General features: G+C 40.6%; 1 protein-coding gene across 1 annotated transcript in view; it reads left to right on the forward strand.

Moving 5' to 3' along the window:
• Nucleotides 1–8,661: 8,661 nt before the first annotated feature.
• Nucleotides 8,662–26,735, forward strand: part of LOC140690315 (trafficking protein particle complex subunit 9-like) — a 39,571-nt gene continuing 21,497 nt past the window's right edge. The window contains exons 1-2 of the mRNA XM_072952016.1: nucleotides 8,662–8,954; nucleotides 25,784–26,356. Of these exons, the coding sequence (XP_072808117.1) occupies nucleotides 8,920–8,954; nucleotides 25,784–26,356 (608 nt within the window). The 5' untranslated portion in view covers nucleotides 8,662–8,919. The remainder of the gene's footprint in view (nucleotides 8,955–25,783; nucleotides 26,357–26,735) is intronic.

The raw sequence follows: 26,735 nt of genomic DNA on the forward strand, positions 1-26,735 counted from the left end.
AGCCTTAGTGATTTGAGCAAGCAAATTCAGCTTACTCCAACTATTATTATAAATATAAGTAAGTTTTAAAGTGAAGCTATGAGATCTCTAGCTTTTGTCTGTTTATAAGCCTGCATACAGATTATAGAAGTGAGATATTTCTACTGCTAAAAAAAAAAAAATTCGAAGTCAAAGAGCTCTGCTTAATTGATGTAAAAATATAAGAGCTTAAAAATTAAGTATTTTTAAAATAAAAACTTAACAAATTGACTTTCAGTGTCATGTGAATTGGAAAATATTCAATATTAAGGTAATATTTGATATTGTTTAGTTTAAGTATGTTCTAATAAATATAGACATCTTTAAAATCATCCATTTGGGTCATTGAATTCATTCCTTTGGCAAGCACCTGGCTATCTAGGGCCAGTATCCTGTCCTTTCTTGCACTGAGTCTGCTCAGAGGGCACCACTGTGAGTGGCTGAGAGGCCGGGCTGTAGGCATGAACTCGCTGGGGGTTGGCAGCAGCCGCTGATGATTTGGATTCAGCATTCTTTGTTTACTGACATGGTTGCAGTATTTTCATGCACATTGTAGTATTTTCATTCACAGTGTTCCCCCTTGGTCCTAAATTCGACCAATATTTTGAGAGACATTTCATGACCAATTTTGTCCCACGGTGCTAGGATGGCTCATTCCTAGTTCAGGTGAAGAATCTTCTGAGTTGCCATTCAAGGTGTTAGTTTTTTTTATCAGGCCCTGTTGATACTAAAAGTTCTCTGGATCACCTGTCTTACTACTCTATTATGATCCAGGAAGTGTTTACCCATCTTTGCTCATTCCCATACCTAGAATCACACTATTATATTTATTTTATTCAGGGTTATAAATTTTATCTGTTTCTTCAAGATGTTTAGCCATCATCCATCTTGTGGGCCTAGTTACACATTGGGAAATGTAACAGACAACAATTTTATAAAATAGACAGGATATAAGTAATACAGCTAGTAACGTTAATAAAGTCACGAGTAAGAATTTAATAGTCGAGAAGTTGTATTTTTGGGTTAAAATTTTGCTTGTGTTTCTGAGTTTGATCCTATGAGAAAGTTCATATTTATGGTCAGGGTCAGAGCAGGTATTAATTGGCCAGTTGAAATCTCCCACCTTGTAAGATCAACAGTGGCCTAAACAGAACTATAAATTCTTTTTAGAATAACGTTTCTGAGGGCTATCTAGTAAGAGCCTTGGAGTAGGGAAACCCACCAAGGTAACACAGAAGTACTAGACATAGGTAATTTATCATAAACTTAACAATTGGAGTAGTTCATAATCAAAGGTTGGAGAAATTATCAAAGTAATTGGTATACAGTCCTGGTCCGGTGTCTTGGGTCAGCAGTCTAGCTCAGATGTCGTCTTCTTCTCATCCTGGTATGGAAGCTTTTTCTCCATTTGGGCATTGTTTTAAGGTGAGCAGCGCTCTATAGGCCAGTGCACTGCAGGGGCTGTTTCAGATAGGAAATGAATCCGAGACTCCGTTTCCTTCAGCTTTGGTGTGTATGGTCTAGTTAAGAGTATCTGAAAAAGGGTCTTTCCATTCAGGTTGGAGACAGTTCTTTAAGTCATGCCTGTTGCAGTATGTATAATCCCCTGGCTGCAGGTCATGGGGCATTGGAATTTTACCCAAGGATAGATTACTGAGCTTCAGAATCAAACCTAGAGTATTCTTTTCATAATTCAATTAAACTGTACAGCAGTGTGACATAACAGCAAGGAATGATCTGGGAAGTGTCTTAGTAAATATGGACCTCAATTAACAAAACTAGAATTTAATATCGACTAAAATATAATTTTTTTCTCTCTAAAGTTACCCTCAGTTTTCTCAAATATAGCCAAATCAAGATTAATTTCTTTACAAATTAAATCTGATTATTTGATCATATAGGCTTTTTAAATTGACTGTGTTGGAAGTTTTAATACGGAGTCTCAGGGTAGAATGTTAATAAGGTTTTCTAAGGCCAAGAAAGCCACGTCAAGGCTTTTCATGGATTTTTGCCTTACAGATTTAGGTAAATTCTTTTCTCTTTAAAATCCTTAAAATACCTTTATACTCCTATATCTCTTAGGAGATGATCTCCCTAATTTGTCTGATAGAGCCACTGGGGACCTAAGTATTTTTAGTCTTTTGAGGGATCAGATAGAGAGAAAAGATAACTGTTCCAAGTCTGTATACATAGTTATAATTTATCAAATTGTTGTGAACCATAACTAGCTTAAGGAGAAGAGATTCTTTATGTCTGGGAAACAGGTTAAAAGGCAGTAGTATTTCAAACAATATCAAAAATTATAACGATATTCAGCTGGTTAATCAGTCCCATGTAACTAATTCTTTTAATGAGAGTTTTCATTAGAACTTTAAAATGTCTTACCCAGTTTAGTTCAGTGCTGTAGTTTGAAATTTATTAGAAATCAGTAAATCTCCTTGAAGAGAAAGCATTTTGCAAAACCATCAGAAGAAAACAATTAACTGTCCATAAATGACAAAAGATTTAAAAGCATGGTTAAACACCGTTACACTATAATCAATAAAGAAACCTGTTCACTATACCCATAATTATCACTGGTAACATTTCAGATAAACCAGAATTTTAGGGAGTCCATATAATTTCTACAATACCTATATTAATAATATTTCTCATTCAATATAACCTTAGAAGTTTTATGATTCATTTGACAATTCCATGTTATTTAAAATGCCAAATGAAACTTTATAGTTAAAAATCTCTCTTTGGGATGTTTCAGGGGCCTTCTGTAGCATCCCAAACTTAACTGGAGATTAAAAGAATTTTAATTAATTAAATTAATTTTTATTTAATTAATTAGAATTTTATATTTGGGGAGCTTTTTGAAAGATTTCAGAACACTTGATCAGATAAACATATAGATCACTGTAATGTAGTACTAATTCATTAACAAGAAAATATGTCAAATGTAAAGGCAGAACAGATCAGCTAAGTGGTATAAGAAGTTTTACAATCTGTTACTGAAGGTGGATTAATATTTTAAGAAAATTTTTTCCTCTTAACAGAGAGAAAACCAAATCTAATCTTGTTCCAGCTAACTTCTAAGATTCATTTACGTTGCCCAATTTGATTCTAAACTTAGCCAATTCTGACCACGTACAAAACTTTCCTCAGGGTTCCTTTTCCACAAGCCTTCCACAGCTTTCTATACTTATATTAGTGTGTCCCTTATTTTGTCTTCCATTCAGAGGTAACCAGCTTCAGGAGAAAGTCACTATTTTTCATTAACAAAGTATTATTCCATTCTTACATCTTCCTTTACGCATTTATATTACTTTCCTAGGATACTGAGATCATTCCCTTACTAATAGAGACTATTTCTGTGTGACACCAACCATTTATTAATATTTCTAAACACCTTTAGTTTCACTGTAAGAGGAAGTTAAATGTTAAGTAATTCATATTTCAATCTTATTTTATCTGAAAATGGCATAGATATTTAATAAAATCTTGTCATTTAACTTAATTTAGCACAACTCTAGAATTTAAAGATATCAAACATTTAGAGATTATTTTAAGCATACATTTTAAAAATATATTTTAAATATTTACCCAAAGCTCTCATCTCATTTGCATTTAATTTACTTAAAGTTTTACCACAGCACATTACTGTTATTTTTTTTTTTGACAAATCTGCAACAGATATAACAGGATCTTATTTGACTTTCATTAAACCTAGGTACAGTAAAGGTATTATAGTTAAGATGGATGATTTTAAAGATGTCTATATTTATTAGAACATACTTAAATTAACAATATCAAATATTACCTTAATATTGAATATTTTCCAATTCACATGACACTGAAAGTCAATTTGTTAAGTTTTTATTTTAAAAATACTTAATTTTTAAGCTCTTATATTTTTACATCAATTAAGCAGAGCTCTTTGACTTCGAATTTTTTTTTTTTAGCAGTAGAAATATCTCACTTCTATAATCTGTATGCAGGCTTATAAACAGACAAAAGCTAGAGATCTCATAGCTTCACTTTAAAATTTACTTATATTTATAATAATAGTTGGAGTAAGCTGAATTTGCTTGCTCAAATCACTAAGGCTTACTATTTATGAAACAGATAATTAAGATTTCCTCACAAAGTCTGAAGGACCCGTCAGAGTTCTGAGTTCTAAAATGCCAAAAATTTCATGGCCTCAAGTTTTATTTCGTTGAGCTAATTAGGCTCAGTCCTAGGTCACTGTTTGATGTATTTATATTTCTGATCTGCAAGACAAAGACACTCTCTTCCAGGTCCCCAGATAAATGCTCTGTCACCCAGACCCAATTTTATCTCCTTAATTGGCATTTTTGTATCAGTGAGAAGAGCTGTAAACAAAGAATTCCATGTTTTAAAACTAAGGTTTTCTTTATTTTGTCTTCCAAAGCTTGCATAAGACATTTATTAAGGTCTCTTTTCCTTGAGTTATAAGTTAAACCCAGGGTAAACCTATTTTTTTTTTTTAGCTACTCAAATTACTTTTTAGATTTACGTTATATTGGACGTCTCAAGTAACTATATTGGTTTCCTTTAATTTGTTCAATTAATATTTTCAGAGGGATAGACATGTGCCCAGCCTTATAATACCAAGAAGGGGAAGCGTTTTTCCACTGAAACATATCTTTCCCACAACATAAGCAAAAGGTTTATATAAAGACCATCTAAATATACCAATTTCACAAACTTTTATCTCAATTTTATTAAATCTTATACCTTTAATTTTTATATTAATTAAGTTTAATCAATAATTCTTATTTCTAGAAGGAGTGACAGAAACCTTTTTTTTGTGGGTGTACATTGTATATAATTTTATAGAAGTCTCTAGGTTGCCCAAGTTTCAGCCAAAGAGCTTAGGCACTTCTCGATTTTTAATTTCATTAATTGGTCTGTTGTCCCAATCCTTGATCAAGTATTTCAGTCTACATATAAATATATTTTAAACTGTGGTAAATAAAACGGACTTGTTTGAACTTTAATGTTGGGGGGGAGTAGGTGAACTCTTTGGCCCTTTTTTTTTTAACTTTACGTAGTGTAGTATCAAAACCCTGTATGTAAATCCAAAAATGTCCATTTTATTATCTCATTCAAAATAACCATATAAAAATATTTATCCTTTTGGGATAAGCCACTTATCTGTTTTTTTGACATTTTTACAATCCTTTTTCCAGTTATTCAACCTAATTAACATTAATTATACTAAGTTTTTATTAGCATCTCTAGAAACATTTATCAGAAAGGAAAAACAAAAATGTAGCTTTTCAAACCAGTTATATTTTTATATCTGAGTTCTTAGGTTAACCATTAGATATATTTTTCTGCATTTAAACTTTATTTTAATAGGTACCAATAAAACAGCCGTTTATAATGAGATCTCTTTAAACTTTCACCAATTAAAAAGTTTTCCAAATTAAAAAATCCATCATATGGCCATCAATTTATATATATATAAATAAATATATATATATATATATATATATAGTGATTTTAAACCAATAAGATGAAGAGGCCCTTCCACATGAGAGTCGGGGTGTTGCCTAAATAAAATTCAAAGGTTTACTCTCCAAAAGCTTAAAGCCTTCGTGGTCCAGGCTGATGCAACAAAGTTTAAGATGGCAAAATATCTGAAAATTGGTACAATCAAAGAATTGCTTAGAATCCCAATTTATTTGCGTGGCCACCGTATGTACACAATACTTGAACTTTTGTATGGCAGAGTCCAAGGTTTCCTTTAAAAACTAAACTAAACATATATATACTTACATGCACACACTTAAAACATCCAGAGAAAGATAAAACGTTTACATTTCAAGGACACAGGAAGAGAAATCCAAGTTCCCACTAAAGGGGATTTTGTTTTTATAAGTTCAGAATGCCAAAAAATGTTTTTATCAGGCCTGGTTATTTCCAGAGTGAGTTTTTTTTTTCTTATTCCCGATTAATGTTGTAAGTTTTGTATGTACATAAATCTGGCTGGGGTTTTACTTGGAGACTGGCAATCTGTCATTTCTTTTTCTTTTCTTTTCTGTTCTTTATTTTTTTTTTGAAAGTTCTATTCCCCATTGTAAGGTCGGGTTCTCAGAATAAATTTGCTAGTAAGATTTCCCAGAGGGACAACTCTGTGGCATGAAGTCTTTGTGTCTACCACTCCTGGAAGATTCCCTGTCACCCGAGAATGCTGTTACCAGCCAGGAGGATGGTCCAAAATTTGGAGTTGAAAGTTTCCTCATAAGAGTTTTACTTTTATCCTGAAAAATTCAATGGAGGTAACCAAATTGAGGAAAACATTAGACCAGCCTCTTACCTAACCACTCAGTCCTGAACCCAGTGTCTTTCAACTTGGACCCACTCGGGATGTCTCCACTGGGTGGGTAATTCACCTCAGGTTCTTTCAACTGGAGGGCCACGTACCTGGATACACCGCCAGATAAAACTTAGGATCATCAACCAATATGTGAGATCTGAGAACCAGGAGAGACTCAGCCAAATTCATCTGGACCCCCCGAGGAGGCGGATGAGCACAAAGGGCCACTGCTGGTACCAAGGCTCTGGTTACTTGGAGAGTTCAGGTGGAGAGAAATCTGCTGTGGTGCTTCATGGTGTCCAAAACTGTTGACTGAAATAAACGTGCAGCCTAAAAGTTAAGAGTTATGTTTCATTTGGCGGGAGGACTCGAGCCAGGATGACCGTCTCTCAGAACTCTCTGAGGGACTGCTCCCAAGAGGTTGAGGAAGAGCTAGGATATATAGGAGCTTTACAACAAAGACCAGGTTGTTGGAACAATAAAAGATTACTTGTTATCTAAAGAAAGCCAGGTATCTCAAGTTCAAGAATTTAGTGATTTTGTATGAATGGGAGGAAGCAAATATTAGGACTCACTGAATTCATTTTTTAGACAAGCACCTAGCTATCTCGGGCCAGTAGCCCGTCCTTTCTTATTCTGAGTCTGCTCAGAGGGCACCATTGTGAGTTGCTGCAGTGGCTGGGCTGCAGGCCTGTCCTCGCCGGGGAGTGGCGGAAGCCTTTAATGACTTGGTATCAGTATTCTTTGTTTACTGACATGGTTGCAGTATTCTCATTCACATTGTAGTATTTTCGTTCACAGACCGAATATGGATAATCTGCAAACTTGGAAAGCAACCGAGATGGAATTACTGCAGATACCTTCTGCTTTAATAAGCCGTGTGCAAACATAAACACGGAGAAAGCATACACTTGGATTTGGAGGTGTAGGAAAGGGATCCTGCACATTGCAGGAGAACGCAATGCAGAATTCCTTAAGTCCAACTTTCTTTACTGTAGTGGTTTCTGAGAACAGTTTATGGTAATTAAACAACATTGACAAACGGTGGCACACATTGCTTTTAAGAGATGGCCGGCTGCAAACTTTTATATTGGACAGGTGGAATTCATAGGCAAGTGGTCAGGTGGATGGGAGAGAGATGGAGCCAAGGCCTGGGCCCAGATTCCGGTTTAAATTGCCATTTCTTCACCATAGGGCCTTGGAATAGAATGCATACTCTCAACCTGTTGGTGAATCTGTGAAATGGGCATGATAATATTCATTTCTTCCTGGGATTGTTGTAAGATCTAAAGAGTATTATAGCACACATGAAGCATTTAACACCCTGGCACTTAGCAGTGTTCACTGTGTGGGGCCGCCCCGCTTAGCGTGCGTCAGAGCCGTAAAGGCAGCATTTGTCTGTTGAGGATGCACTTGTAGCCCCTTGGCTAGGTTGTGAATTTGTTGATTTCCTTTAATACTTGTAACTCTGTGTGACATGGGCAGTTATTTTCATGGACAGATGAGGAATCTCAGGGTAAAGAAGACTGTGTAATTTGCCCAAGGTCAGACCATAATTTTGGGTGCAGGGGCCTCAGTTCAGCATGGGCCCCTGGGCCTTCTGCTCTCTCCGTTCAGCACCAGAGCCAGATATGGAGTTGGCTGTTTCCCTGCCCAGAATATCCGGCAGGACCCAAGACACACCTGGCCCTGTGCTGCTTGAGCAAAAACTCCGGAGGAGAGGGAGTTACAAAAGGGATAAACATAAAAACAGACGACAGCAAACTGTGATCAGCTCTGAGAAGGAAAGGAACACGTCTCGCCGTGCAGAGCTGGGAGCTTTCCCGTCTGGGCTGCTCTGGGGGTGTTCATCTCAGCTAAACAAGTTCTGCTGTTGCAGCAAGGCAGGAAGGCAGGGCGCATGTGGGCAGGTAGACAGGGCCTCATTGATCGTACTCATTCCCCATTAAGCGGCAGCTTTCACGGGCACTTACCTAGTAAACATTGGCCATAATCTTCACGCAATTTGCTTGGTAGTTTTATTGACCCCAGCTTTGAGATGAGGTCATTGAAGCAGGGGAGTTTGTTGCATGCCCGTGATTACCTTGCAAATACCCCCACTGGTCTTTCAACCTAGACTGGTGTGGCTGTCATGCCCCATCCCTGTGAATGGCATCGTGTAGCTTCTCCCAAGTGGCCCAAATGACTGACATTGATATGCTTAATTCGTAGGAAATGGTATGTGGCAATAAGAGAAAAAGATAGTAAGAAATTGTTTGGAAAACAAGAAAAAAACCTATTCTTCCCCAGCTGGGGGAGCGTAACCTGTATCACCCACCCTAATCACTGCCTGTCACCTCCTCCCTGAGGATTCTGTGTTCAGAAGCCACTCTGAGCCTTGGGAGAACATTTTTCCTCATGACACTTTTGACTAGGACCCGCGACATCTCTGTCCCTGGTTAACACTCTCTTCAAAGCCGTTTAAATTTTTTGCAGGTTCCTCCACTCTGATGTAAGAATACCCTGTATAACTTCTTGATGCAGCTCCTTAATGAAGATCTTGTGATGGAAACCTAGCCAAAACTGGGATGTATGCACATAGTGACTGCAACTTCAGCACATTGTGAGTTCATAATCAGAGGGGTGGGTGACTCAGGAAAGGCTTTTTTAAGGTAACAAGGGGAAAGTGAAAGGACGCTTGCTGTGTGAGAAAGAAACATCTCGGTCACAGCCAGCAAGACACCTGTGTTCATGATGGGGTGTGGCGAGTGCAGAGTTCTCACAAAGAAAGAAGTGATGTGATGGGAGGGAGGACAGTTGGGTAATTTATTGGGGAGGAAAAAGGTGGGCTGAACATTTCCTGGTTGAACAAGAGGATTGTGACATGACGTGCTTGTATTTTGGAGAGAAGGGTTTTGTGGGGACAGGCCTAGGAGTACGCTGTATGGCTGGGGAGTCAGCACAACAGAGAAACACAGAGAACCGGGCAGACCCCACGGCCCAAGCTGGGGGAGAGGCTGCCCGCAAATTGGAACCCTGGAAGCTGGTTCTGTCCCTTAGCTGGGGCCTCAGACGTCACTTCACAGCCCAGTCCTGTTGATACAAGAATAAAAAACGTTGGGCATGAGAAGGGCTGTGTCCCAGGCTTTCGTTGAGCCCCTGGGATGTGCCCCACCAGATTTTGTTCTTTGACTTCATGCAGTAAAGAATTCAAGAGCAAGCCAGTGTTGAGTAAAGGTATATATATTCAGACAGATACATTGAAATGCAAGAGAAACGTCACGAGGTGTGGGGGTTTCATGCACAGATTAGAAGTAGGTACACACCCCACAGACAGAAGGTCTGTCTTCTCCAAAGAGGGACAGAGAGTGGTGACCGCGAGGTGGCGCTGTGTTGCTTGTTTTCTTGGGCTTGGTGGTTTCATATGCTAATAAGTAGAAGGACCAGCCTTAGGGCAAGGGGCTAGGATTCCCAGGGAGTTGGCCATTTCCCACCCTTTGACCTTTTGTGGCTATCATTGGGACTGCCATGGTGCCTGGGGCATGTTATTCACCAGGTTACTATTACAATGGATGTTTACTGAATCTCAAGATCTGCTAGAAGTTAAATCTCTTCATCCTGAGCCTCAAGGCCTATTGGGGGTTGAATCCTTCACCATTTTGATGTCAATTGCTGCGGCCTTCCTTGAATGGCTGTGCTCTTCCCCCTTCCATCCTGTATCACTGTGATGACACAAAGACAGCAAAGGCCGGGCCCTAACCGTGCTCCTGCATTTAACGGCAGGAGGTGTGGTGTGGGCTTATGATGACTCTGAGTGGTGAGAAGGATGTTTCAGATTTTCCCACGTGAGACATGGCGACTTACCAGCAGCCTCCCCAGATTTATCTCACGGGCATTATCGCTTGTGTTGTTATGGAAACAAAAGGCCAGCCAAGAAATAAGAATCACACAGAGGGTTGGAGTACTGAGATTTATTACGCTGGCGGGCTCAGAGGGGTTTCTTTTCCAAAGCTCTGAGCACCTCCAAGACGTGCACATGAGGTTTTATAGGGTTAATTACAAGTATGGGGCTAATACCCAATAAGGCTCAAACAACAAAAAGCAAGGAATCAGTACACTGAAGCTTATCAATTTGGAACAGATCACGTTACTGACAACTGTTGACCTTGGATTTTCGGGTTAGCTTATTAGCCCAGTAAACTGACACTAAACTTCATATATACCAGGTAGCCCAGCAAAACTTAGATCAGGAAACCGACACTTATCACACTTTGATTTGTGACTTAGCTTGTTAGGCCAGCTGTGGTTTTCCTTCAGTGTCACTTATCTTTTGAATTTTTCTTTTTTTCTTTTTTTTAATATTTAATCCAAATTTAATATCAGGGTTCTTTGGGAAAGAAATTTCTCTTTTTCTTTTCTTTGGTGATCTTTTAGGGGGGCAGTTAATTAGATGTATTTACCTGTTAGTGGAAGCCCTGGGGCTTCAACCCAGGACCCCGTGCACGCTAAGCACACGCTCTACCACCCGCCCCATCATCTTTTCTTTTTGGTTTCGCTGCCAAGAATCCTACAGCTGAATTTCTAGTCAGCCTTAACACTTGCCCTGACTTCATGGAATCCATTTTTATGAGTTTACTTCCCCCTGGTTTCATTTAAGTATTGAATCTCCATTTTCTCTTCACTCTCCGTTTTGCCTTTTGTTGTTATGGTTGTTAAGCTGTGTTTAACAGAATTGTTTAAATTCTCTTTTAGCAAGAGGCTGAATGTAAATAAATATGTAAGCAAACAGCACAATTAAATGCTTTTATACATTCTGAGCTGTTTAGTAGTAACTTAAAAACCGAATTGAATATTAAAGTGATAGTATTTTAAAAATATTTTTTAAATTTTCATAAAAATATAGCTGATTTAAAATATGATATTAGTTTCAGGTGTACAATAGATGCTCCATTTATAGTTACTGTAAAACATTGTCTGTATTCCCTGTGTTGTAAGATACATCCCTCTAGCGTGTTTACATTACATGTTGCAGTTTGTATAAGAAAGTTGGGTAACGCAGAGTCTGGAACGTGGCTGTGTATGACTCAGGTTCACGCTCACCCTGCCTGTCAGAGCTCAGGCCTTCACTCCTTTCTGCAGGGGAGCGAGTGGAGGCAGCTCTCATCAGCGCTGTCACCACCCTCTGAGTGGCAGTGACAGCAGTGACTGTGTGTGGACGTGCAAATTGTTTTTCCAAGAGCTTTATATGCGTTTCTGCATTTAATAATTAAAGCCCTCCTGTGAGGAAGCGTTTTAAGTTTTTAATGCATAATACATTTTATTTTGATATTGATAGATTTCAAACCTCTGGAAAATTTACAGGAGTAGTACAATAAACGCTTAGATACAGTTCACTTTAAAGGGCACTATTTGGCTTTCTGTGTCTGGCTTATTTTAGCATAAAGTTTCAAGGTTCATCCATAATTGTAGCCTGAATCAGTACTTTATTCTTTTTGCTTGATAATATCCTTTTCCTTTGTTTTCGTTTTTGGTCTATTTAAAAATATTTTCATTGAAGTCTTGTTAGTTTATAATTTTGTGTTAGTTTCTTGTGTACAGCACAACACTTCAGCTAAATAGGAACCTACCTGTATTCATTTTCATCCTCTTTTTAAACATAAGTTACTATAAGATATTAAATATATTCTCCTGTGCTATACAGTATAAACTTGCTGTTTATTCTTTACATACTCAGTATCTGCAAATCTTGAACTCCCAGTTTATTCCTTCCCACACCCTCTCCCCACTGGTAACCATAGTTTGGTTTCTATGTCTCTGTCTGTTTCTGTTCTGTAGATAAGTTTATTTTTTTGTTTCTTTCTATTTTTTTTTTTTAGGGTCCACATGTGAGCAATCTCATATGGTATTTTCCTTTCTCTTTCTGGCTTACTTCACTTAGAATGACATTCTCCAGGTCCATTGATGTTGCTGCCAATGTCATTATTTTATTATTATTTTATGGCTGAATAGTAGTCTATTGGACAAATATGCTACAACCTCTTTATGCAGTCATCTCTCAGTGGACATTTCGGTTGCTTCCATGTCTTGATATTGTAAATAGTGCTGCTGTGTACATTGGGGTGTAGGTGTCTTTTTCAATTAGGGTTCCTTCTGGATATATGCCCAGGAGTGGGATTGCTGGGTCATCTGGGAGGTCAATTTTATGTCTTTAGAGGAACATCTATACACTTTTCCACAATGGCTCCACCAAACTGTATCCCCACCACAGTGCAGGTGTGTTCCCAATTCTCCGCAGACTTTCCAGTATTTATTGTCAGTGAACTTCTGAATGATGGCTATTCTGACTGGTGAGAGGTGATACTTGATTGCAGTTTTGATTTGCATTTCTCTGATAATGATATTGAATATTTTTTTATGTGGCTACTGGCCATTTGTACGTCTTCATTGGAGAAATGTTTCTTTAGGACTTCTGCCAATTTTTGAATTGAATTGTTTGTTTTTCTTTCTTATTAAGTGTAAAAGCTGTTTACATATTCTGGGAATTAAGCCCCTAGCAGTTTCATTTATTGTAAATATTTTCTCCCATTCCATAGGTTGGTTGTCTTTTTGTTTTGCTTACTGTTTCCATAGCTGTGCAAAAGCTTGTAAGTTTAATTAGATCCCTCTTGTATATTTTTGGTTGTTTTTCTATTGCTTGAGTAGACTGCTCTAGGAAAACATTGCTGAGATGTATGTCAGATGTTTTGCCTATGGTTGCTTCTAAGAGGTTTATAGTGTCTTGTCTACATGTTTAAGTCTTTAACACATTTTGTATTCATTTTTGTATATTCTGTGAGGGAGTAGTCTAACTTCAATGATTTACATGCAGCTGTTAAGTTTTCCCTACACCATTTGCTGAAGAGGCTGTCTTTACTCCATTGTATGTTCTCACCTCCTTTGTCAAAGTTTCAATGACCAAAAGTTTGTGGGCCTATTCTTGGTAAATGTGTTTATCCGTTCATTGATGGATGGATATTGTTAGTAACTTTTGGCTACTCTGAATGATACTGCTATGAATATTGATGTGAAATTTTTTATGAGAATATGTTTTCATTCTGTTGGCTGTACATTTGCCCCGCCATATCTGTAGTTTCCACTACATGAATCCAGATGGTTGATTGTAAAGGGACTCGAACATCCTTGGATTATGGTATCCAGGGTGTGGGGTTCCTGAAACCAACCCCCCAAGGATATTGAGAGATGACTCTATATGTAGGAGTGGAATTGCTGAGCCATATAACTCTAAGCTTTTGAGGAAATACCAGACTTCTCCAAAGAAGCTGCAACATTGTTCCTTTCCCCTGGCCGCATATGAGGTTTCTCTGCCTCCTGAACGACATTTGTTATTGTCCATGTTTTGGTTATAACCATCCTAGTGGGTGTAAAATGAGATCTCATTTTGTTTTTGACTTCCCTAGTGATGCTGAGCATCTTTTCATATGATTATTGGCCATTTGTATATCTATTTAAATTCGTGGTAAATTTAAAAATTGGGTGTATTTTTTTGTATTGTTCAGTTGTAAGCATTCGTTATATATCCTGGATACTACTCTCTTATTAGATACATGCTTTGCAAAATTTTTCTTCTATTCTGCACATTGTCCTTTAACTATATTTTTTTAAACATTAAAACAATTTCTTTACAAGGGAGGTAGTTTGATGTAAAGATTTATTTTATTTTTTTGCAAAGCACGCACTCTCTGACTTGAGATACCCTTTTCCCCTGTCATTTCACTTTCTTGATGATGTCCTTTGTAAGAAAAAGGTTTTAGTTTTGATGAAGTCCAGTTTATCTGCTTTTTCCTTCTATCACTTGTGCTCTTGGTTTTGTATCTAGGAAACCAAAGCCTATCCTAGGCCCACAAAGATTTATACTGTGTCTTCTTTTAGAAAGTTTATAGGTTTAATTTTTACATTTCTGTCTGTGATCTATTTTCAATTAATTTTATTTGTTATATAAAATATGGGTGTTCAGATTCCAGATTGATTCTTTTGCCTGCAGATACCCAGCTGTCCCTGAACCATTAGTTGAATAGACTATTCTTTCAATGGAGTGTTTTTGGCCCCCTAGTGGAAAAGTGTCTGTAAATGTAAGTTTTTCCCCGTGGGTTTTTATTGTGTCTCTTAGACTTATTTATCCAAACTTATGCCAGTATCATACTGACTTAGTACTATAGCATTTTAGTACACTTTAAAGTGAGTCCTCCAACTTTACTCTTCTTTTTCAAGGTTGTTTTTGCTGTCCTGGGCCCCTTGCACGTCCATGTGAATTTTGGGATCAGTTTTTCAATTTTGCATAGAAGTCAGCTGGAATTTTGATAGGGATTCCACTGAATATATAGTTCACTTTGAGGATTCTTAACATTTTTAATAATATTGTCAATCATTCCATGAAAATGGGATGTCTTCCATATATGTAGATTTTTTAAAATTTATTCTGGTGATACTTCAAAAAGTTCAATGTACAAATCTTGTAAACTTTTGTTAAATGTATCTCTCACTTTATTTTCAATGCTGTTGTAAATGGAAAGGCTGAATTTCTTATGGGTGGGACTATGTATCAATCTTCTTATTTGTAGAATTCCTTCACAACAAATACCCTTGGTATATATTTGCTACATAAATCTATCCACAACTATTCCCCGCCCCGTGTTATAAGAAACCAAGACCCAAGGTAAGCTACTTGAAAACACCTATGTGGAAGTGAGAAATGAGACCCTTGGGTGGGTCTTTGTGCAGATGATACTGAGAGCTTATTCTGAATGGCTTCTTCTTAATTACTTTTAAACAACCCTTTCAGTGTATTTAGTCAGATACATTAAGATTATGCCCTTTTGATGTGCGGAGTAGCTAAGACTATAATTTTCAAATAAATTCTAGTGAGAGTGTTGTACTTGAAACCTAATTTGCATCAATCTTTGAAGATTTATGTTTCAGGAGCTTTGACTAAAGAACAACTGTCTTTATTCTATAATGAGAACTAAATGCTCAAGCAACATGTAAGAGTTTGAGCAAACTGCCCCCGCCCCGTAGTGCTGGGTGGCTGCAGCTGTAACTGGAGTCAGCACTTACCTCTCCCAGTATGCTTGTGCTGATCTGCTCAAAGTGGTTCGTCCAACAGTTTGTCAGTAGTCTGTTGGACAAAGTCATAAAACATTGATTGAAGGTTGCTAGAATGCAATATATTCTTATTAATATTAAGTAAGCACATATTGAATGCTTACTGTATGATGGAATTGTCCTTCAGCCTCACATGAATATTATTTCTCTTGAAACCTCACATATTTCCTTGTTATTCTCACTTTACAGATAAGGAGACTGAGAATTAGGTCTTCTCTCTTTGGGGGGAGCTCATTATTAATGATGGGCAGTTGTAAGGAAAAAGATATTGATTCATCATGAGAAAACATTTTTGTGAGAGTCAGCAATGAAGAAGATGAACACTGAAGAAGGTGATCATTGTTCGAGTGAGACAAGCCCTGGGTTGTGCGGAGTCAGCATCCCTGTCCTAGACACGGCACGTGTAGAGCTGCGTGGTGGGTGAGGCGGCGCGGCCGTGCAGGGAAAGCGGATGCTGGGGCCTTAGGCTGTGCTCAGGCCTGGTTGGGCTTTCTCCTAAGGGGAGTGAACCATCATTGACAGATTTTAAGTAGGAGAGTGGGGTGCTCTCATAGTTCATATTTGTCTTCTAGAATGTTTGGAAACATTTAGAAGGCTTGGCAGGAGATGATGTGATGAGTCAGAGTAGGGTGGCTGCGAGGTGTAGCAGTGTCCAATTTTCAAGTGGTTTTCAGGCCCAGGCTTGTGGCTTAGTAGCCGTGTCAGTTTGAAGGACGCACGCAAGGAAGTGAAACAATTTATCTAATCAATTGAAGCAGTGATGTACCCAATTCCCAGGACTGTTGTGGAGATCCAGTGAGATACACTGTGCAGTGTGCAGCGTGGTCTCCAGCAGAGAGTCAGTGCTGAGTGAGTGCCAGTGAGTATCTGGTAGGTCAGTTGATGGTGGTGGGACTCGGTGTCTGAGGATATCTGGTCCCTGAAGGAGGGGTCCATTCACATCTGTGAGTGATGGGCCTGAGTTGGGAGACGCAGGGAGACCTTACCATCCGACCAGGGGCCCTGGTAAGGACGGCTATGGGAGGAACACCGTGAAGTCAGCTCTTTGCATGTGGAGTTGGAGCTGCCTTTGAGACAACTAACTGCAGTGTCACGAGCTTAAAGAGGAGATCTGGGCCCAGGTTGTGCATTTTCCTAAAATCTCAACTCCTAAGGACGCCGAAGTATTGATCACTGAAAGTGAAGTCATACTTTAAAGGACAAACGAATAGTAGTATTATCTCTGCCATCAAAGCTCACGTCTATTTATTCATCACTCACTTTGCTAATTGGGTACTTACAGAGCTCACTTCACCGTCCTCCCGTGGGCTCAGGCTCCACAGAAAAGAGCTGGTGTGTCTTCCTCTTTTCTAGAATAAGACACATTTAGCTTGTAGACTTCTGTACCTCGCCAGACTTAGGAAATTAGTTTGTTATTTTAATTGTATTTTCTGTTGGCCATGTCCTGACAGGAGAGAAATTTTACCTCATGGTCATGTTTCAATTAGCTGTTACTGAGAATTGCTGATCTGATACATAGTGTATGTATTACATTAACTTTGTAGAGTAGTTATCATTTTTCTGTCTTTGTCCTTTAATTTTGTTTGCCCCTTCAGTGTTCTATTCTTTTTGGGGCCTTATTTTTTTTAAATTAAAAAATGTCTGTTAGCAGTTAAGAAAAAAATAGGAAAGAAAAAATGCACATGAGAACTAAATTTAGAAAATGTCTAGTGTGTTTTCTGTCTCGGCAATGGAGGGTACTAAAACTCCTGAAAACCTTCATTACACAAGTTCCTTAAAATGCTGATTGAGAAATAAAACCTTCCTTCCTCATCTTTCAAGCTGCACAACTAATTGTCAAGAAAGTGAGGGAAAATTCTCAGAAGCCAAGACAAACGAGAAAGCAGGGTTTCTGAGAGATACGTGAGCATTAGAAGCCGTGGTGTGCTGGTTGGCTCCTGAACTGATTTTCAGTTGCCTTGACAGGAGGGAAGGATGTGAGCCCCAGGCCTCTCACACTAGGAGTTGGATGGGTGATCATATAATGGGCCAAGCCCATCCTGAGAATCTTGCTTTACTAAAGGGTGGAATAGGAAAAAAAAAAATTCCTCAAGACAAGAAAGTAAGAAAAGTCAATTTTGTTGGAAGAGGGGAAAAATAACAAATCCAAAGTAAGGATATAGTTTAAAGCTGTTCTGGCATGAGAGTGACCACAAACTCCTGGCAGAAAACCACAGCTACTCCTTGATTGATAAGTTGTGTTTTGAATAAATCAGTGAACAGCTATTCCGAAAAAGGCCTCCAGAGTCTTGTGGATCAAGATACTGGACAGCAAACACCTCTCTTCCAAGGTCTCATTCAAATAACCAGAAAGATTTTAAAGGAAACTAACAATAATCTGAGTTCTATTTATTGACATTACTATATGCTAAGAATTCAGAGGTGACTATGGAGTTGTCTCCTCTTTTATGGACCTTATTTTCTCTTTGGGGAGAAAAATGACATAGTTGGGTATCTTGGTGGAGGGAGGTGTTAGTCTGTTGCAATTAGCCAGGAGAGGAGATTAAGAAAACAGTGAAAGATGGGTGAACTTTTTAGCTGAGGACAGTCTTGTTCACTTGGCTTTTAATTGCAGGCTCAATGAGCTGTCACTGGAGGGACTAGATCTTACGGAGGATGGACTTAGCTCAGGCCTCTTTTGAATGGACAAGTGAACCTGGAAAAAGACAGTCAAATCTGTGCAGACATTAAAGTTCACTTGAACGTGCTGCATCCCTTAGCCAAAGATAGGACAAATATGCAGCAATTCTTGAGGACAGAAGAGTGGTTTTTAAGGTTCTCCAAGAATGAATCCCATGGAACCGAGATGGCCAGTTGTCAAACTGAGACTTTGTTCTTTGGACGGTGTACCCAGCAAGGGTATTGGCCTTTTATATGGTTCCATTTGTCTTTAATACATGTCTGTTGATGAGGACATGGGCACAAATGTTTGACACCTTGTCGAGGCGATTGTGGATACCTGCCTAGAAGCACGGGCACAGTTGTGGCTGCTTCATACATCTTGCAGCCCATCCCTTTCCCTGGCTCCGTGATCACGGCAGAGTGGTTCCTTGTTGACCTGTCCGTTTCCTCTGTGACATCATAACCCATGAAAAGACCGGAGCATATTAACTTGGCTTTGTTAAAGTCAAAGAAACAGATCAAATATGGAGTCAGATTTGTTCTTTCCTATTTCAGTAGTACCATGCAGATGGCAGTTTGGGCAGCTTTTTGTAGTGTCCTGGAGGCTTTCTCTCTCAGCTTCTGGGTGCCTCTATTGAAAACCCTTCATTGCTGTCTGGCCTGCTGGTAATGCACACTGCCTGTTTTGCCCTGAAGATGTGTTCTGTTTATAAACTCATCTCTACTCCTTGGAAAACAACTCAAGAAAAACTCAGTTGGTTTTCCACCAGCCATGGGCAGGGGTGAGGTAAACCGTGTTATTATTTCATAAAATAATAGTAATAATAGTAATAGTCATAGTAGTAGTACTTGTAGTAATAGTAATAATAATAATAATAATAATAATAATAATAATAATAATAATAATATTAATAGAAGTCTTAAAACAGGACAGAGCACATTGGAGAGAGTCAAAAAATGCTTTCTGGCTTAAATCAAAAGTGATGACTAGTGATTCCATGGCTGCTGTATTTGCTAAGCTAATTACTCCTTTGCTCCATTACACATTTCTTTTATCTGAAAAAGAAATACAAGGAAATGGTTTAAAAAAAACTCAGAGAACAAAAATACACAAGTGAAAGAAGTTTTCCCTCATCCTCTGTTCTTTCAGCCCTCTCTGGAGATGCCTCTGTTTACTATCCTTTGGGTGCTTTTCCAGATATGCTTTGCACATTCCCACCTATGTATGTAAATTCCTTTAAAATTTTAGTTATTTTTAACTTAAAGGGGTTTAAATCCTCAAGTGGCATCTGGCCGGGTAATATAACAGAACAAATCTGACTCCATATTAGATTTGTTCCTTTGAATTTAACCCTATGCTCTGTCACCTAGGCTTCATCTTGCTTGTAAAACAATGTTGCCTAGAGCCTGAAATAAACAGGAGACCCTATTCTGAAGGCTCTGACCTTTAAGGATATTTAACACTTTTTCATTCATTAAAAGATAGCAAATTGCAGAATAGAAAATAACGTTTCTTTTGTTGGAGGTTTACAGGGATCTGACCCACGCAGATAGCTGCAAGAAGAAAGGATTCTAACAAGAAGGAATTCCTACACCAAGAAGTTTGCACTAACCAAGCACATAGGAAAGGAGCCTGAATTGTAACTTGGGGAGATGGTTTTCCAGGACATTAGTTTGCCATCTAGGTCTACAGAAACTTGCTATTCCATGCCCCAACATCTGGTCTCCCAACTTATTGGCCTGTCCTGCACTGAGGAGAATTAATTTCGACTTGGTAACACTCCTATCTACCTAGAAAGCTGGGCACTGGATCTGAGTGTTATGGAAACAGGCCAGCCAAGACAAAAGCACCAATCGGAGTGTTGGAGTACTCAGAATTATTATGCCGGTGGGCTCAGAGGGGCTTCGGCTCCGAAGTTTTGAGTACCTCCAAGACGTGCACATGAGGTTTTAAAGGCTTAGTTACAAGTAAGGGGGGATTAGCCAATAAGGCTCAAAGAACAAAAAGCAAGGAATAAGTACACTGGAGCTTATCAATTTGTAACAGATCACATTACTGACACTTGTTGAGCTTGGAATTACGAGTTAGGTTGTTAGGCCAACAAACTGACACTAAACTTCATATTTACGAGATAGCCCAGCATAATTTAGATCAGTAAACTGACACTTATCACACTTAGATTTGTGACTTAGCTTGTTAGCCCAGCTGGACTTTTCCTTCACATGAGGACAGCTCTCCCACACCCAGGGAACTACTGTGAGCCCTTGATGTTTCCACTAGGGTGGGGTATGGTTTACCCAGGAGGGATGGGGACTATGCACCAACACTCAGGCAGTCTGCTCTGTCTGGGGCTCTGATCTTGTACCATCCCGCTCCCCGCCAGCCCAACACCTGGGACAGTGGAGCTAAGGCAGAGATCCTGCCTGCCTGTTTCCCAGCGTGTAAAAGGGGAATATGTGCTCTTCCCAAGGTAGTTCTGAGCGACAACACCTGCGGGTGCTTGGTTCTCAGAGCAACAGAAAACCCAGCTCCGCGTGGGGGCAACGGGTGTGATCTCCCTAGGGTTTCTGCAGAAGCATCGGACGGAGGGTTGGATCACGGTGGTAAAATTGAGCTGCGGGGCTTGAAGGGTAACAGAAGGGTACAGAGGCAGGTCTGCCGCCTAGGGGTGCCCCAGAGGTAAAGCTTTTTTTCTCCAACTCCTCTAAGACCCTCCCTTCTCCAGATCCCTTCCTTCTCTCTGCTCATCCTGTCCATCTGTATCCCTCCAATTTTCCCGTCCTCTCCACCCGCTCCCATCTTCTCCCTCCCTCGCTGTCCCACCTTCTCTCACAGAACCCAGAGAGGATCGCTGGCCCTCCTGCGCATGCGCAGTCAGTGCCAAGTGGTCCGCTGGTTGGGAGCTCCATATCCGAGCCGGGGATCGGGCCCAAAGGCTTCTCAACTACGTCGCCCGGTAGGCCTTTGGTTCCTGCCTGGGGTCGGGGCCTCTGACTGTGGAAGTGCAAGGTGGGGGGCTCCTGGGAAAGGGGTCAGGCGGCTGCGGGAGGGCGGTCCGCCTGTCACAGACCCCAAGGGCGCTAGTCAGCCCGTGTTCAGATGAATTGCTCAGGCCAGACCCCTCTGCCAGCGCCACCTGCCCCGGCGTCCCGGCCACAGTGTCCAGGGCCTCGTGTGCACCTGCCATCTCTCACCCAGCCGGGATCCCCTCAGTCCGCGGCTGGCGTCCCCTTCCCCTCTCCCTCCCGCTAGTCCTCTCCTCCCGGGCTTCCTCTTCTCGTCCGGCGGCCCGTCCCCGCCCCTGGGCGGGCTGTGTCCCGGGCGGGCGGGGTCTGCGGACCCGGACGGGGGCGGGCGCCTGGGACTGTGGCTGGGGCTGTCCTCCGAGCGAGGCTGCAGCCCGCGTCCTCCTCCCCGCTTTCCCTGCCCCGCGACCCCGGGGCTGCCCTGCTCTCCCTTTCCCGCTCCCTGAGGACCAGCTCTGTGGCGTGGGCGCTGCTACCTGGGCTGAAAGCCTCCGGCTCTAACGCCCAGCTTCTCCTGGTGGAGTCGGGAAAAGGGAGCGTCACTGCTAAGCGAGGTTCTGTCTCCCCCCTCCATGTTTCTGCCTCAGGTAAGTACCTTGAACACTTTCAGGTGTTATGATGGCGGTGCTTGTTGATGTCACGTGTTTTTATAGTGAGAGGGATTGCAGTGGTGAAAGCAGGGCTTGGTTCTGTTAAAAATGTGCTGAAGGCATGAGGCTGTGACATCTTCCTTCCTTCCCTCTCCCAGGGTGAAAGGAGTGATCCTCGATTTTCAAAAGATAGTTACAGTCCCTAACTAGCCCAGCCCAGCTATTGTGCGTTAACAGGAACAGCACCACCAGAGGCCTTGGAGACCCAGGGATATTGCAGTCCTAAAGTGCTCCTGGCATAGTTTGGCTTGTTTAGGTTTTTTGTTTTTCTTAAATTGTGGGACAGACTAGTGTATAAACTGAAAAATAATTGTCAAGAAATAATTTTCATAGGACAGTTTTATTGTGATATAGTTCACAAACCATGAATTCCATCCATTTAAATGGTACAATTCAGCAGCTTTTTGCATATTCACAGTGGTGCATCCATTATTATTCCAGAACGTTTTCATCACTTCAGAAAGACCAGTGGAAATGAATGACCTATCCACCCCTCCCAAGTGGTGGTTCTAAAGAAATTTCTTGGCTATTCCTGACCATAAATTAACTTGTTATATTCCAAGAAAAATCTGGTAGGAATTCTAACCAGAATTGAAATGAATCTGTCTATCAAAACAGGAAGAATTTATAACTTTATGGCATAAACTTCTTCTACCCATGAATATATCTGGGACCCTATCTTTTCATCTGACCAGAGCCTGGCCCATGTGAAGTTCTCACTACTTTTTGGGCTTGTGAATGATGAGATTCTATACATCGTTAGTTGCAACTGTAGCCTTTCACAGAAGAGAAAAGTAACCTCAGTGAAGCAAGTGACTCTCTGATGGTCAGAAAGAGTGACAGCCAGTGCTGGAGTGATCCAGTGGACTTGGTGTTTGCAGCTAGATTTCTCGACCACCTACAGTTAAGGGGATTAGAGAGTTCTTTTATTTTTTCTTAATGGCGTTGCATTTATTTTTACTTATTTTTTAAAATTATTTTTTATTTAAGTGTAGTCAATTTACAATGTTATTTTCAAGTGTGCAGCAGAGATTCAGTTATAAACATATGCATATGTATATATATATGTTTTAGATTGTTTTTAGTATAAATCACTACAAGAAATTGAATATAGTTCCCTGTGTTATGTAGCAGGTCCTTGTCATTTATTTTATATTTACTAATTTGTATCTGTTAATCCCCCCTTTCCTGCCTGCTAAACACAGTTTGCTTTCTATGTCCATGAGTCCATTACTAGGAGCACCGTTTTTCCTAGTAATATATGCTCTTTTGCTGCTTTCAGTTTCAGTATTTCCATCTTATCTGTGGGCGCTTTTCTTCTGGTGGCCTTAATGTGGTTTGCACACGTGGTAATAGAGATCTATATTTGGGAGAACCCCAGGCCTCGTGTAGTCCCTGGTACAGAGTGCCCACTGAATTGATGCTTGAACTGGGAAAAAAGCACATTAAATGTTGGAATTTCCACTATGGTTGAGAATTCTATAACCTCTTTTGACAAACTTAATATTGGCTGCACCCATTCTGGGTAATTTGGTGGAAATTCATGTTATGGTGGTGAAGAGACGGGGCCTTGTATGCTTCTTCTCTTTCTGTTTTCTAACACTCATTCTCCTGGGCCTTCCAGATCCTCCCCTAGAAGTGCCAGGTCTGGCTTGGTGCTGCGCTGAGGCAATATTTGTTAATAAGGCCCTTTCCTCATCTCTTCTGAGCCTCCGGTTCTTTCTCTGCAGAATGAGGGCTTTGACTAGATAACTACTTTTCAGTTTCTTTTAAAGCCATGTTTCCTTTGAGAAACAGAAAATGCAAATCTCTCCTCTCAAACCAACCCTTTAGATTTTGAAAAGTCCTCCAAGGAGTGACATAGCTCTTTGTGGAAAATGAATGTGATTGTGATTCCAGGTGACACAGAAAAGACTCTTCAGAGATTGATTGCAGGGAGAGGGCAGGAAAGGGGCAGTATGTCACACTTTCTAGTGTGAGCACTGGAGCAGGGGCTTGGATTTAAATACGGTGTCTGACGTGGCCTCTCTCTAATCTTGTAGAATGTGATAAACTTCTCTACCTCAGTTTCTTGATGTGTCAAGTTGGGGTGATAATATTTTAAGGCTTTTGTGAAACATTATGCAAATAAGCCATTTGTGTATGGGTAGAAACAAGCCCTGCTAGGGATTCAGGGATTTGTTTAAAAAAAAAAAATCTTGTCCATAGCACTCTGTCTGTGTGTATTTAGTAGTTCCTGAAGGGTTAGGGTGAGTCTAAAGTCCATCGTGGGACAGGTGGCCCATGATTCTCTGTGCCCCTGAATGCCCCCTCCTCCCCAGTCCTCTTCCTCAGTCCAGGATGAAGTTCCCTAGTAGATTTACTCAGAGGTCTTGTGAAAATGGCTATTCATTTTATTGTTTCCCAAGAAGGGCTGCCATCATGATCTCTGTGGTCAGGTTTTGAAGGGCTGCCATCATGATATCTGGTACGAATTCTATGGAATTGGGTGTTTCTATTTAATGAAAAGAAAAAAATTACAAATAGAAAATTAGAACAAGGATGGTCACATGGGCTCTTGGAAGTGGACACCATTAGAAGTTGGAGGGACTAGTGGGCTCAGTGGGAATGTTAACTGAGTGTATCTCATGGGCTGGGCATTGTCCTATTTGTACTGTGTGTTCCTTATTTGAGACAGTGAGCTCACCTAACCTCGAAAACCTCTTTAAAAAATTAGACTTTTTATTTTGAGATGTAATGTAGATTCCCATGTGGTAGTAAGAGATAATATGGAGAGAGCCTATGGACTCTTTGCCCAGTTTTCCTTAATGGTTCCATCTTGCAATATTGGGGTACAATTCATTACTCACTCACTAACAATTTGAGGTTTGTGTTATTGCCCTCATTTCTATCCACGATTCAATTGGGGCTTAGAGAAGCACACAGGCCTGCCCAGGTCACCCACATTGTTAGTGCAGAGTCTGGTGAACGTGGGCTTGGGATTCCCAGGAAGTATCATTATGATGGTCTTTGGCAGGGAGCAGCATTCACTTTGCTTGTTTATTCATTCATTCAAGAAACATTTATTGAGTAAATTCTGTGGGTCAGATGCTTTCTTAGGGTTATCTGATTCTTCAGCAGTTCTGAGAACCAGGAAATATTTATATTTTTTAAACTGAGAAAATTAGCTCTGAGAGGTTATAACTCCCCCAAAGGAAGAATAGCTCATAAAGGGGGGATAGTACAATTGTACAGTCACCACTTTTTATGCAGGTGGTACCCTAGGCATTTTACATTTGCAAACATCCGTAATCCAGATATATTCTTGCAAGGCAAGGATTTTTTTTAATTGATGTATAGTCAAGTTTACAATGTTGTGTCAATTGCAAGGTGTTTTTTGACTTTTGAATTAAAAAATACTTTTTCAGGAGGGAAATTAAGTGTATTTATTTGTTTGATTTTTTAAAATGAGGTACTGGGGTTTGAACCCAGGACCTCGTACATGCTAAGCATGTGCTCCACCAATGAACAGTACCCTCTACCCCAAGGCAAGTTTTCTTATCCATTACTATGAAGCTAAGGGGTTCATATAAATTGAATAGGAATCCAGATCTTTTGATCCTACTGTGGTCCTTCTCTTTATATTCTGCTGAAGGGGGTTGGGGAAGCATTTCCTTTGTTCATTTCTTTATTCAGCATTTTTGAGCAGTGACTTTGCATCAGGGCCTTGCTAGGTGCTTGGAAATAGAAAATAAGAAATGATCTTTCTCTGCAGAGGCAGGAAGCCTAGACCAAAAGCTGGGTAATGTGATCCGAGCTACAGTAGCCATGTGCAGACTATGAGGACAAACTGTACCCCCGGATTTGCTTTGGCTTCCCTTGCCTTCTGTCTGGTACACACCAGGTCACCGCAACCCAGATGGGCCCATAGCACACAGCAGAGTATGTACCTCGATCTCCTCTCCTGTCTCGGCAGGGCCTGCAACATGAGCATCCCTGACTACGTGCAGTGTGCTGAGGACCACCAGACTCTTCCCGTTGTAGTCCAAACCATGGAGATCATCTCAGAGGAGAATTTCTTTTGCATCTATCAGCTACTCACCTCGGTGAGCCATATCAGCCCATGTGGCTCCCAGTGGACACTCTGTATCCCACTACAGGCACCGCTATGTGCCCGAGAATCGGTGGAGCGTCTTCCAGAAACACTGCAAGGTCGTGGGCCTTGTCACCATTACCGACTGTCTCTCTGCCAAGGCCTTGGAGAAGCTCCACGTGCAGAGGAGCTGTATGGCACCTCGATAATGACTCTCAGCTCTTTGTCTTTGTACTGCATGTGGAGGAAGTCGAGCAGCCGCGCACCGACGTTGCCTTCAAATTTAGAGGACTGCAGGGTGGTGGAGAAGAGGATCGAGGAATTCACTGAGTCACTCTTCATCTTGCTCAATTCCAAGTGGCTGGATGGTGGCCCCAAGAATTCTGGGGACAAGATCCCCCTCCCCTGCATCCCGTTTGAGAAGGAGGACTTCATGGGACTGGACACAGACAGCAGGTAAGTTTACCTGGAGGCCAGTCCACCCTGGCTTTGTGCCGGATTGCTTCCCTACATCCAGAAAGGGATCAGCAAGGAAGAAGTCTGTCTTGTAGCCAAGGGGGGATGGAGATGCAGCCCGCCGGTTTACAGACATTTCAAAGTGAATCCGCCTTTGTTTCAGAGAGATCCTTTTAGGGTTAGTGTGGACACTTACTCCCGCTTTACAGCCATGACCATGGTGGGACCCCTGGGGTTGCTGTCCAATAAAGTAGCCAAAGCCACTGATGCTAGGAGCACTGGGGAGGAGGCTGGACTGAGCTGAGATGTGCTCTAGGTCACATGCACATCAGACACTGAGGCTTGTCTAGTAAAAGTATATAAACTATCTTTTTACTTC

This window comes from Vicugna pacos, chromosome 30 (genome assembly GCF_048564905.1).
Source record: "Vicugna pacos chromosome 30, VicPac4, whole genome shotgun sequence".
Lineage (NCBI taxonomy): Eukaryota > Metazoa > Chordata > Mammalia > Artiodactyla > Camelidae > Vicugna > Vicugna pacos.